At 35.3% G+C, this 14,345-nt stretch overlaps 1 protein-coding gene across 4 annotated transcripts; it reads right to left on the bottom strand.

The window, feature by feature from the left end:
- Positions 1-3,585: 3,585 nt before the first annotated feature.
- On the bottom strand, positions 3,586-13,981 carry LOC18094229 (lon protease homolog 2, peroxisomal). Of its 4 annotated transcripts, none has more exons than XM_024587342.2 (17): positions 13,703-13,965; positions 13,376-13,509; positions 13,166-13,277; positions 12,901-13,070; positions 12,683-12,774; positions 12,281-12,460; positions 12,088-12,171; positions 11,173-11,300; positions 10,228-10,429; positions 9,928-10,134; positions 8,771-8,901; positions 8,237-8,450; positions 6,947-7,249; positions 6,116-6,310; positions 5,593-5,838; positions 4,550-4,651; positions 3,586-4,062 (listed from the first exon to the last, which is right to left on the bottom strand). In XM_024587342.2, exons 1-17 carry the CDS (start codon positions 13,807-13,809, stop codon positions 3,979-3,981), a joined length of 2,691 nt encoding a protein of 896 aa, XP_024443110.1. In that variant the 5' UTR covers positions 13,810-13,965; the 3' UTR covers positions 3,586-3,978. The 4 variants fall into 4 exon arrangements, with proteins under 4 accessions (XP_024443110.1, XP_006368476.1, XP_024443117.1 ...); XM_006368414.3 differs by having other exon boundaries at positions 13,385-13,509; positions 13,703-13,963; XM_024587349.2 differs by lacking the exon at positions 3,586-4,062 and having other exon boundaries at positions 4,574-4,722; positions 13,703-13,971.
- Positions 13,982-14,345: the final 364 nt, after the last annotated feature.

Consider the following 14,345-nt stretch of genomic DNA (forward strand, 5'->3'; position numbering starts at 1 on the left):
AGATCATGAGACTAGGATAACCTTATATAATGCAAATTGAAACAAATTATGAAGCCTAATTTCCAATCAATTCAATATTAAACAATGAAATTGAGAAAAAATCAACTAAAAAAACAAAAAAACTGAGTCAACAAGCCTAATTCGCGAGTTAAGTCATTAGGTCATGATAACCACATAGAAAGAAAAACAAATAAAGTTCAATTCTTATTTAACCTAATATTGAAAGATTAAATTGAAAAAAAAAATCAAGTTAACTTACCAAACCCGAGTCAGGAGATCGAGATAACTCCAAAGAAAAAAATAAAAAAAATTATAAAGTCCAATTTATATCAACTCAATGTTGAAGGTGAAATTGAAAAAAAAATCAATTAAAAAAAAGAAGAAAAAAAACTTGAGTTAACATGACTAAACCTAAAATTTGCAACACATGTCATGAGACCGTCATAACTCTATAAAAAAAAACAAAAAAAAATAATTATGAAGATCAATTTTCAATCAGTCTAATGTTAAAAAATGAACTTGAGATAAAAAAAAATTAATTAAAAAAATAATAGAGTCAACACAATTAATCTGTAAAATTCATAACTTAAATCATGAGATTGAGAAAATTTTATTTATAAATAACAAATTAAAATAAATTATAAAATTCAATACTTAATAAATCAATATTTAAGGATAAAAAAACATTGAGTTTATCTTAAAATTTAGGAGGACCAAGGCATTTATGTTGTCATTTATAAGTGGTACGATAAAATATTATCTTCAAAACTTTTAGTCGCCCTGTTTTCCTTGTCAACAAATATTTTCCTTCTTCTATTTTATGTGTGTGTGTCTATATAGATTGACAATTTTGGCTATTATATATTTCTGTCTTGCTATATAAAAAGGTGAGTTTTTTTATAAAAAAAATGACACGATACAAAAATTTAGGAAAATAATATAATTTAATGAGTCTTGTGGAAATGTGGGTAGGGTTGTTTATCAAGTCTCTCAACTCCATGTAAAAAAAAAAACCAACCCAGCAATTAACATTTCAACTTTTAAAACAATTCAAAATTCCTCAATCAACACATTTGTCAATTCATTAAAATTCACTATTCATAATTAAACACAATTTAAATTCACATAACATTTTATTAAATTTAATTAAATTTATAATTTTTATAACATTAAAACATATAATTTAACTATATTTAAAAATAACCTCAACTCGTGTAAGCGTTCATGGGTGAGCATGCACTGCCCTAACTCATTCAACTCGTGGATATGCTAATAGGTCAACATATAAATCTCTCTAGCTCATAAACAATCTTGGAATGCTCGTGGACGGACTTTAATCTCTCATAAACAAGCTTAAAACAACACGACTTGGCTGGTATAATAAACTGGCGTGTTATGTGGGCAAATACCATTTCATATAGCTGTCTCGATTAGTTACCAGATATCGCTGTATGAATATTCAATCTCTTCCGACATGATAAATATGTAGATATGCTTCCCGCTTACCCTGATAATTAGTACTATACAACTCTCCACTACTATCTATATAATTCAGGATATGTTGAGACAATGCAGGATCGCCGCATAAGTCGATCAAAGAAATGATATCAAAGTAGTGCAGGGAGTTGTGGTAGCCACATATCATCTCCCTACTGGTATATTGGTTCCATTTCGTTCGATCTCTCGAAAAGCAAAGTTTCAATTTTTCCATCTTTTTTTGCTGGTTTACGTGATGCTCCTCCATCGCAATTTTTTTCCATGTCTTCTTGGCCACTTGTAGCTTCCCATCATTTCTTTCAAATCAACTCTTCCTTTTCTTTTTTTTTCTGAAACAAATAAATAAGGAGAGGGAGAGCCCGTGGGCCGTGTCAGAGAAGAAGAGGGTTAGGAGAGGGAGGCCCTTGCTTTTGCGTGGCAGACAATCACATCAAATCATAAGAGAAACAAGCAGATGTGGATAATGTCCATCAATATTTTGAAATCAAGTATATTATATTATCTTGAAGAATATGAATATTTTAATCGATGAGTTATTTAAGCTTAGACTTGATGTAAAAATAGTTTCTCATGACTTTATATATATATTACATTGTTTTGCAACAATCACAAAGAAAATCCAGTGGAAATAGCATCCAAATTTTTGAGGATATGTTACATACACTTTGTGTCTAGCTGTGTAAGATGACCCGTGAAAATTCTTATTGTTAAGGAAGACAAAAAAAAGGTTTGGAACAAGGCTAGGGACTCATAACATCCATCTTTAAGTTATTTTTATGGGATTTGAGGTTTCATATAAACCTAAATCATTTGTAAAAAGCATCACTATAATATAATTTCTTTTTTAAAATGTCTTGATGTAGATATTAAATCCATCGATTTAGAATAGTGATTGAGAAACCCAGCGGTGTTCTAACAAATCTGCCTTCCCCTCTGTTGTAGTTAGTTCAGCAGATATGGCTTATCCCCGCCTCCTGCTGACTCTATTTTGTCCATGCTTAACAACATTGCTTGACTCTATTCTGTCCATGCTTAACAATATTTTCTCTCACAACAGTTAATTTAGCTTATCGATTTTGAACGGAGGTTTACTTGATCTTGCACATTTGCATGGACAGTTTTTACAGAAAATAGCAACAAAAATCTAGGATTTGGGTCATTGATTCAAATGAATTCAATAGTTTTGACTAATTTAATAATATCATTAAGAAAAACCAACGACAAAAAAAAAAGTCAACGATAAGTCTGTTTTTCACGAGCTGTTCGATGACACGAAAATGGAATTTGCTCTGGTGAATTGAGCTTGTTGAATATATAGCGGGACTATCTGAGCGACTCTGTTTTGAATCCAGAACCCTTTTGCGTGATTTTTAATTAATGAGCAGTGAGACGGAAGTGCATGCTTCCAAACTAGCACAAAGAATTACAAAGACTTGGTTCATAGTTCTTCAAAAGATGGTTTACTGCATTGTGCCAATCTTTCGAAAATCATAAATCTGCTCAAAGCTTTTTATTTATTGACGTTGCTCATAAAAATTAAAACACTTCGAAAAAAATATATATTTTTTTAATTTTTTCTTTACTTCAAATTAATTTTTTATACATTTCCAAATAAAAAACACTCACTTTAAAACATCAAATGCTCCGACACGCCAGAAATATCCTAGTATTAAGTCTCAGATTTATGAGATTGCTCTCCAAAACAACACAATTTTAGTTTACACCTTGAGTATTGGTGAAATCAAACAGCGGATCTGCCTTGTATTACATGTGAACAGACGGATCAGAATGCAAGTTATCAAGGAAGGCGACTCTATTCTTTGATTTTAGTATTGTTGCTGCTACTGTGCTCCATCGCGACTAAATCAGTGATTGGCGTATTCTTTTGATGTAACAATCAATTGGCAGAGAGTATATCAGCGAAGTTCCCTGGTACTGCCTGATACTTCCAGATTAAGCTTCCAACAATTCTCACTAGGCCTTCAAATTATATGTATATAGACAAGCCATACACTATGAAGTGGCTGCTGGTATAATCAGAAACCGTGTAAAATAACCTGTCAGACAAGCCTCGACATTCAGAACAAATTTACAACTTCCAATCAGTGTCCCATTTAATTGGATGGCAGGCATTGCCTAGCTCCATTAAATAAATAACTTATACACAATATTTATAATCACACAAAAAGATGAGAAGGGGAAGGGGCGCAGAAACAATAGGGATGCGGGAAGGGGGGGAAAGACCGGATTCATGGGTAACTTTTCAAAGATTACGAATGTTAAGGTAGGTCCAAGCTGTAGAACTTGCCTTTCCTTGTTTGACCACTGACCAGCAGAACTTAATGTCACTTCTTTTGATCTCCTATTGCCGAAGGCGGCGGCAGCAGAATAAAGGCAAAATCTGTTGTCTGCCAATTTACGTGGGACAAGCCAAATACCATGTCAGCAGGGATTGGTTAGATATAGTTCTAGGGGGTTCTGTCATAATTTTGAGTGTTGTTTCCAAGGGCAGCCACCTTCAAACGCTTGCTCCAACACGTCTTCCATTCGCTTAGCCAGTAAAATCTGTCAAAATGAGAGTGGGATGCACACAGGTGAGGCAAGCATCATCACAAGAAATGTTTACCATCTGACTACCATGCTTAAGTTTCGTATGGTTGAGAAATCTAAAATAAAAAGATTTCTCAATGTGAGAGATTAAGTACTTGAACATGGTAAGAGTTGAGACTCTTCTCAAAAAGAAGAAATTAGATGAATATGGAAATTCTGGCAATTGACCTGTACTAATCTCAAATAGTCCATTGGATGGGAAAATGTCCACACTACCACCGAATTCACAAATGAATTAAATAGAATATATCCGCCATCCAGAATCCTTTTAACATGACCAGAAAAGTGAGGTAAATGAATTAAAAAGGCAAGGGGATTCTAGAATCAGTATTAGAATCTAAAAGAGGAATTGGCACTGTGGTTCCATAGTAGACTAGTTAATCTATGCTTAACATGAACTGATAAAAAAGACTAACACTATGCTTCAAACAGATAAAATTACCTCGAGACTGCCAAGCACAGCTGCGGGTACTTCAACCAAATCCTTCATATTTTTCTCTGGCAGAATCACTCTCTTGATGCCATAGCGGTGTGCCGCCAATATCTGCGAAAGAGAACAATCTAAGAAACAGCACCTTTGATATATGCAAACCACACATGGGCGAAGCTGGACACCTACATTGATAAAGTTCATGGCTAAGAGATGGTGTTTCCCCAAACTAATGATTAGAGTCCATTTTTTTAACAAATGATACAGTGTGTTTATTAATCAAGTAAGCCATAACCATCATATTGACCACAAAAACATATATGCAAAACTACAATCTATCAAATTAGTTATGCATATATGAAATAACGAGCACGAGATACTAGCAACATCCCCAGAAAGCTACATCACTTGCCACAAACTCCATTTTACAGCAAGATTTGATTCTCGTAAGAAATGTTACAGAATTTGCTAGAGACTACTACCAATCAGCATTCCCAACTGCCTAGCCAGGCAGTTGTCAAGTAATACAGAAAAGTTTTGGATGGTCCTAACAATTTTAATGGAAGAAACCATTATTTGCCAATGCTTGGAAGAATATCAAGCTTAAAACTGAAGCCTAAATTGGAAGTCACCAATCTGATCCGACACAAACATGTTGGAAATGAAAACACAATAACAGAGAATGTGTTTACATTTGCAGCAAGAACACATAAGACCAGGTACAACTATAAAATGTTAACATTTCTAACAAGCACACAAGTTAAGGTGTTTCACAGGTCAAGAAAAGTATATCCAAGGCCTTGTTATAATTCAAAAAAAAAAAGCCAGTAATTTGGAACAAGAACTCCATTTATTAAGCTCTAAATGGGAAAAAGAAAATGTCAAAATGTCATTTGTTGTGGTACATGGTTAAACTTGAAAAAAAAAAGAAAAAAAAGAAGAAAGAAAGAGAAGTGCTAGAGGTGAAACCAACAGCTCTATCATACCACATCACAGTTAAGATCCTCTTTTTTAATGGATAAAACGAACAAGACTAGCTAATCAAGTGGCTATACCTTATCCTTGATACCGCCAACAGGAAGCACAAGGCCCCTCAAAGTCATCTCCCCAGTCATAGCTGTATCTGCTCTTACTCTTTTCTGACTAAACAGTGAAACCAGAGCTGTTACCAATGTCACACCAGCTGAGGGCCCATCCTTAGGTACAGCACCAGCAGGGAAATGTATATGAACATCTCGATCCTCAAGGAGATTGGTTTCGTCAGCAGCTGCCAACTTAAGATCAGTTGCCCTTGCTCGTACCTACATCATAGAAGACTCGATCAAATAAGTATCTCTGAATGAAATTTTCTGAGTATAAAACAGGATTATTTTCTGCATAACAGCTTATTTTTTGTGATTTTATATCCAATCATACATTTCAAACAGTGGAAGGTGCTGCGCTCTTGAATATAGGGCAAATAAACATTTCATAAGCAGTTTAAAACCAGTTTAAAGCATGGTCCTCCTCAATAGTGATAATTATTCATTTCATAATTGTACAAGGAACGAACTGAAGATCAGGGAAAATTTGAATTACCCATGTCAGTGCTATTTGTGCTGATTCTTTAATTACATCACCAAGTTGTCCAGTGAGATGTAATTCACCCTTTCCAACCATTGATGAAGCCTCCACAAACTGAACCTCTCCACCAAAGGCAGTCCAGACAAGCCCAACTGATATACCTGGGGCTGCAACACGCTCTGCTGCTTCTCTGTCATCAAACCGTGGAGGCTGAATCACAGAAAAAGATTTTCAGATATGGTCAAAATTACAATCTCACGTGCTACATTATGTAATTGGACAAACCACAGTATTTAGTCAATGTAAAAAATGTTTTAGCTTTGGACTACATGATGCATTAGAATACCTAGCAATGTCAAGGAACTGTCAGATCATGCTATAATCCAAACTCCAACAAACAAGACAGAAGGTTGAGCAATTTAACTTCCTCCATGAATGCCAAAACAAAAACCAAGATGCCAGCAGTGCAGTTATCATACTTGGCACGTACCAATTCTATCAAAGAAAATTGAAATGCCCAAACCACAATCCTACTCAGTATTCTCCATTTGGAAAAGGGAACCATCAATGCATAACCAAATGTCATCAATTTTATTAAGATCATCCAAGTGAGCCTGCCATGCAAGTGCTTCAATGTAAAGAAAATTTTCACAATCAGGTTCCAGCAACACAAGATTAACACCCTTATGTACAATAGTAAACCAACTAAATCTAATTGCTAAGCAGATGAATATAACAAAGCTCAAACCTCTATTAAAATAAGCTTGACTAATGCATATAAAATTAGAAGCATCCAAACATAAAGTATCCTGTTGGAAATCAATAAATGATGAGAAAAATCATTACCCCCAGTACTTTCTCCAGCATAGGTTCATCCACAACCAAAGGTGAAGCAATGCTGAATGTGTTTGATATCTCATGATTGTTTTCGTTCATTGGTATAACTTCCATTTCCACTTCTGCTCCCTCAGAAAGTCTGTTCTCCAACAATGGTGAAGCAAGCTGATGCATATCTTTGCTCAATGGTACAGTTTGTTCTTGCTCTGCAACTCTTACAGCTGCAGCACGAGCCAAGGCAGCCAAGTTTCTCTCCAGATTGCGTACACCTGCCTCCCTTGTGTATCTCTGAATGACAAGTTCCACCATAGCCTGCAATATTAGGAAGGCTTTCAGGACATATATTCCCTTACAACATGTGCAGCTTGTCACAGAATCTGCAATATCTCACAGAGTCCTTTCCTTTTGTTTCTCATTTTCTTTATAGTTCCAAAGCAGGAAGACATAAAGACATGGATTCATCTTAGTTTGGAAAGAAGTAATCAGATCATCATATGTGAGACTGCAAAAATTCAAAAATATTATGTTAAATAGATGGTCATGGTGAATTCAACTCATCTCCATCCCAAGCTAGATGGAGTAATTACATGGATCTCCTTCCCCATTAATATTGGTTATGAGAAACTTTCAGAAAGTTGTCATGATTCTAAATCTGTTTTTTAACAATTCAAACCAAGTCAATTTTTGTCTGCCTCTCCCTCTACCACTCAAACACTTCACTCTTATTACACTTACCATAGCATTCATAAGTCAAATATTGGATGAACCACTTCAGAAAAAACAGCACAACTATTGGAAAAGGCATTTAGAAAGAAAGAAATGCGATGATTGGATGATTCAGAAAATATCATGCCATTACTGTATCTACCCTTCCCTTTGAAAATATTTCAATGGAATATACAGATACCTTGATGATCTGACCAGACATGAATATTATCACAACTCAATATCTGAAAAATTGAAGTCTCAACAACCAGGATTTGAACATACAGGGATGGTATCCTATGATAGATAATAAATGACCACACCATTCCACGCATTTGATGACTAATGAAATCACTGGCTGACAGCTTTCAGCAAGAAATATTCATCAAGTAAAAATAGTACTACTTCCATAGATGACCTTCAGCTAAAAGATGTTCACTCCGATATGAAATGCTTAATGGTTGACTTCTATGAGAATAAGAAAACACTAAATTTCATCTCACAAGCAAGCATAATTCTGCAATTGTGAAGAGCAATGATATCCTTGAGCATGAAATTTATAAATGATAAAAACAGCCCTAGCAAATCCTCTACCTCTGGAATTTGAAGGAACTCAGAGCTCAACCCATGTTGATCCAAAACTCTTGGAATCAAATACTGCATCGCTATTCTAAGCTTTTCTTCAGGAGTGTATCCAGGCAGCTCAATGACCTCCATCCTGTCTAAAAGAGGTGGAGGAATAGGCTGCAACTTATTTGCAGTTGCCACAAAAATCACCTTTGAAAGGTCAAATGGAACATTCAGATAGCTACAGACCTTAAGTTAAGGAAGCATCATTCTGGCATATTTATCATGAGGGAGATGTTATTTTAATCAGAGTTCAGATTTAATGGCATAAAATCAGCTCTAAATTTCAAAACCTTCTCCATATGAACTTCTTGCCTTCAAATAGATCCTGGTCCTATTGAAAGAAAAACAAATAGAATTTGGATCTTTAACAATAGTAATGAAAACTTTAGATTTAAATCAAATGTATCTGGAATTAATAACTAGCGATGCAAATATGTGTCCAGTGAGACAAAACTAAGATTCAGTGAAAGACATCCTGCAGCAAAAATAAAAGGATACTGATCATTGAATGTTTTATTCTGTTCAGGATCAAGAACCTCCAGCAGAGCTGAAGCTGGATCCCCACGCACATCAGAACCTGTCTTGTCAATCTCATCCAGTAGCATCACAGGATTGCAAACACCCACTCTCTAAAGCCAAAAGACCAGAAAAAGAAACGTATCACAAACTTGGTCACGTGATCTTCCTTTTTTTCCAAAGAGGAAGTTGGCTCTTAGCTTCAAAATTCAACTCTTACGCAAAAAACAAATCAATTGCAGGATGGTACAAACTTAATGATCTAATTCCAGTCTAATTTACACCCAAGTTTTAGACTAGAAATGTAAGCATGAATACAGAAGGTCCCAATTATGAGCATGCTGTATTATCCTGACAAAGAAATAACTCTAATCAAAAAGAGCAAGAGAGGAGAAAGCTCAAATTATGCAAATCTACATAGTTCCAGAAGTAAGGACATAATGTACATAAATTGAAGCAGAATCTCATGGATGAGCTTGAAAACTGAGTGAGCCTTCTTCAGTTCAGATCATCTGTCTATTAAAACCCATTGGCATCGCATGCTTGGCATAAATCAGAGAGTATGAACTGGGCCGATAAGTGCATTACTGATAAAAGAAATCCTGGTTTTTTTCCTTCTACAAAGAAATCTATTGGCATAAAATAATGACCAATTGGAAATTATGTTTCATTTCCTCTGTACATGTAGTCCATCATTGCAGAAAGGACAATAATCTCCCACTAATCTGACCAATCTAAAAGAATAAACTTTTAGATTTCACTGCACTTGTGACAGAATTTAAGATGCCCATATGTTGTTTATTGATCTCTCAAGAGAACTAACCGGTTTCATGGAACAATTTGATTGCAATTAAAGCATCACTGCTTCTCCTCTAGAATTACAGAGGCAAATTTTTAAGAGTGATTTCAGTCATATAATGATAGGGACTAATAGGAATCTAGTTTGTGTGAGTTACATATGCGGATAATACTGAGGTATTAAAAGCTGATGCACAAGCATAATAGAAAACTTCCAGCTATACCCCGTATAGAAATTCCTGTCCTAATTGAAATACCTTCTAGAGGCTTGTGTACCAACAAAGATATTGACAAGAAACAGCCAAAATTGCAAAAATATAATCCATCACAGTACTTTCTACCTTTATTCCATCTATGAGACGCCCTGGCATGCTTCCAATGTATGTTCTCCTGTGCCCTCTAATATCAGCCTCGTCCTTAATGCCACCAAGGGATATACGGACAAATTTTCTGCCCAAGGCAGCAGCAATAGACGAAGCCAGAGATGTTTTTCCAACACCTGGTGGACCAACAAAGCATAACACTGGTCCTCTTGCATCTGGTTTAAGCTGCAGTGGAACAAATAAATCCAACAAAAATCTAATTGAAAATCAAAATTTTAAAAATACACGCAAGGAAACAACACTTGAAAATAGGTCAACCTTGCGAACAGCTAGATATTCAATAATACGTTGCTTGATCTTGACCAGACCATAGTGGTCATTATCAAGACGTTTTTTTGCAGCTTTTAGATCCAATTCAAGTTGTTCACTTCCCGTCTGCCAGGGCAGATCAGCAAGAAGCTCCAAGTAAACATGTGAACTATTATAACCAGGTTGCTGAGGTTGCATCTTCTTAAGCCTCCTGAAATGGAGAAAAAAGTGTAAGTATAGTAGAAATGAACAGAAAACTCAAGGCTGGAGAATATGAAATTAGGGTCTTGCATTAGAACATTTCAGAGCAAGAGACTTTAATTCAAATTAAGTCTAAATTTTTCTAAAGGAAACAAAGGTACAACACAGAAACCATGAAAATTAGCAATTGCAGGTAACCCATTGAAGATAATTCTCACCTTAAATTAGGATAAGAACCTCTTTTGGCTCTATGACATCCCATTGAGATATTAGAAATGCAGCAGCCCAATGGGTCTGCAACAGTAATCCACCTAGTCTCTATGTATGGATAACCCTAAAAACTTGGAATGTCCAATCAGCATCAAAAAATATCGATGCAAGTATAAATTGAGAGGAAGGATACAAGCGTCTCCAATGTCAGGGTTTGCACAATTCTTACTCCACTAAATGCAATGGAATGTTTGTAAATCAGATGTTTTCTCAGATCTAAATGTTGACATTTACGATTTCTAACACCATCAAGTCTTCATAAGAGTTTTCTAGGACTATAGGGAATTTGGAATAGAGTCATCTACATAAGTTATGGTATTTCTTCATGTAAACTTTCCAAAATAACAATATTTTAGTGCTGCATCAACATGTAGTTTTAGTAAAATCCTTGACTGGATAAGAATCAACTACTTTTATTGCCACTCTAAATTCAGCTATCAAAAGATTGTGATCATCTGTTCTATCTTATCCAAAAACACATACCTCAACTCCCTTTGGGCATGCTTCCAGATATTTGAAGGCATTCCTGCACTTTGCATCTTCCTTTCTATGGCAGCCACATCATCCTCATCATCATCGTTGTCACCAAGCTCCTCTTTTATAGCCCTCATCTAGAATATGTATCAAATGGATTAGCCCAAAAATTATAATAATTGTAATATCAAGCAAAGATTTAGAAAAAAATGTTCTTATAATTATTATAATATCTAGTAAAGATTTAGAAAAGAATGTTCTACAAACTATAAGTAAACAATTTACTAATGGGTCAGCAGCTGCACTTTTATCAATCTGATAGCACTTTGCATCATAATCTATAACCATATATCCATTACAAAAAAAGCTAAGATGGATAGTTCCACATCTGATGGCTAAGTACACCAGTCAATATCAATTTAATAGCCTTCAATTAAGGCACCTTTCAGGCCCCATCACTCAAAATAATTCTGGGGAATCTGATAAATGTAAAAACTATATAATCATAACTCTCTCTCCCTCTCCCCCCAAATACTGCTAAAATGCTCCATTGGATAATGAACTTAAAAGGTGAAAGTAAAATGCAGCTAACACAATAGAACAACTAGACTTCAACTTCTATCTTTATTTTAAAATAACAGTTCAAATTAAATCCTTATGACAGGACTTATAGATTGTTTGAACTTCCATCCTCCAGAGGGAAAAAATTGTTTATCACTGATAGTAGCATGAATCCTCCAAAAAAATCCTACCAGTTGGTTAAAACATAGCTTGCATCTAAAATAGCTTATGTCTAAAAACATTCAAATTGCATGACTGAAACCAGAAAACCGGGCTCTCATTTCCATAACAGATGCTTCAAATATGCTGAAGTATCTACATATCGTACCCTACATATTATACTAGCTAAGAAAAAAAGCATACCTGCTGACGCAGAAGAAACTCTTTCTGTGATTTTGACAATTGTCCTTCAACCTTTTGCGTGATCTTCTCTGCCACACGTATTGACTGTCCACAAATAAATGTTAATGCAAGACTCCATAAAGATCAGAGGAATAATCAAGTTCACTTTATGTAAATGCATCAGATGTTAGCTATCAGAGGATGAACAGATTACCTGTAAATGTTGGTCAACCAGCTCATTAGCTTTTGACAGCCTTGCCTTCAGATCAACAGAATCCAACATAGATAGCTGCTCTTCAAAACTTATCTCAAAGCTAGCGACAAATATATCTGCTAATTTGTGAACAGGAACAGTCTCCAAAAGGACTTTTGTCCTCCCACCAGTTTTTTGTTTCTAAGAGCAGGAATGAAACAACAATTTACAGAACATCAACAAAATAAGATGAAAAGCAATATGAAGAAGCTAATTCTTTTCTAGTAATATAAGAATCAGCATTCTTGAATGACAGGCATACAAATTTAACAATTAGTTCGCTAATGAGCATATCTTACCATGACAAATAGAGGTGGTGCATTTTCATTTTTTTAATCCTAAAAATTACAGCAGAAAAATTACCTGCTCAAGAACAGAAATGAGTTCCATTGCAGTTGCTTTGAAGTGGCGAGACAGTGCTACAAAATCAGGATCTTGATCCACTTGCTCCAGCTCTAATAAAATATTAAAGAGTGGAAATGATTCAGCATACTGATCAACAACGCTATATAGAACGCATTACTGCTAAATGATTCAGCATCAATGCATGTACGAAGCAAATAATTTAATTCAAAACTTACCAGCCTTTGTCATTTCAAGCGGAGATATCCGCGCAGTATAATATGCCCCTCTCGTGCTAAGTTCATGGAGATTGAATCTGCACAAACCTTCAAGAACAACTATGTATGTCACCCTCCCACTAGGTTTCTCCACTCCTCTAGACAGATGCAAAGCACGAGCAGCCACTCCCCTAAAGGAACCCACCAATCATTATCCATCAGAACTTCAATTTAAAATTTAAAAACAGCAAAAATAATAAACTTGAATGTGAATTAAAATATTAACCTGTTATGCCAATGAAAAACTTCTTGCTGGTGTTTCCCATCAAGCTTGACATTATCCGAGGATGTACTAGCTGGAGTTCTCGAGCTTTTCTCACTGGTATCACTTCCAGCACCTAAACAATCATATTTCCATTCCATTTAGTCAAACATACGATTCGAAAGAAAAAAAATTCAACGCTGCCGAAAAGGAAAAAAAAAACACGAGAATCACGAGTTTTACTGTGGGATAAAGTAGGGCCCACAGATGCCGTCTCCGCCGTGGCAGCAGCAGCATCTCTAACAGGCAAAATCCCAATCAAACCCTTCTCTTCTCTCTGCCACAGTTCTTGCTCCACCAATTGTACACTGGAATTCATCGAAACAATTCGCAAATAGTCAATTTATAAAGATATAAATAAATGATCATGCAGTTCTTTGTAAATTCATGATCAAACAGCTCAACCAAAAACCAAAAAACAAAACATTCAGATTTATGGAAGAAAAAAAAAGGTAAAAGATGGAGCGAGAGATAGTTTAATGAAAAACAAAAAAGGATTACCTGCTGGGCGAAGTGCAGCGAATGCGAATAATGGCGCCAGGTAAAAGCACCTTGTTTCTAAACGGAAGGATCGCTAATCGACTCGGTAACTCGACCGATTCAGCCATTTTTTAACTCAAAAGTCAGCAGGAAAAGAAGAGAGGAAAGAGAGAAACAATAATGAAATTTCAACGAAGAGGATTTTTGTTTATAAAGAGCAAGAGTTAACAGTGTTTGTTTATTTTATTAATTAATTAATTTGGAGAGGAGGACGAGACAGGGAATATATATTAGTAAATAAGAATCGAAGGACATAGAAATAAGAGAGAGAGAGGCGTTGGAGTTTAGGAAATAGAGAGGCGTGGGAGCCTGGTGAGGGATCGTGGTAAGTCAGCGGTTAAAACTTAAAAGAAAATATCGACGGCCTTTTTCTCTTTTCAATTTCGATTTTGCTATCTGTATGCAAAAGCTAGCATCTGAATTTTGTTTTTGGATTTATTTTTACTTTAACTTTATTTATTTTTACTTTTACTCGATTTATTATTTATTTATTTATCATGTTACAAGGGCAGATGCATGTTTTTTTAACGGTGTCAAAATTTCAAGACATGTAACAATTTTTTTTTGTCGGAAGACATGTAGCATTTTTATTGCGAAAACAACA

This window comes from Populus trichocarpa, chromosome 1, assembly GCF_000002775.5.
Source record: "Populus trichocarpa isolate Nisqually-1 chromosome 1, P.trichocarpa_v4.1, whole genome shotgun sequence".
NCBI classification, from domain to species: Eukaryota; Viridiplantae; Streptophyta; class Magnoliopsida; order Malpighiales; family Salicaceae; genus Populus; species Populus trichocarpa.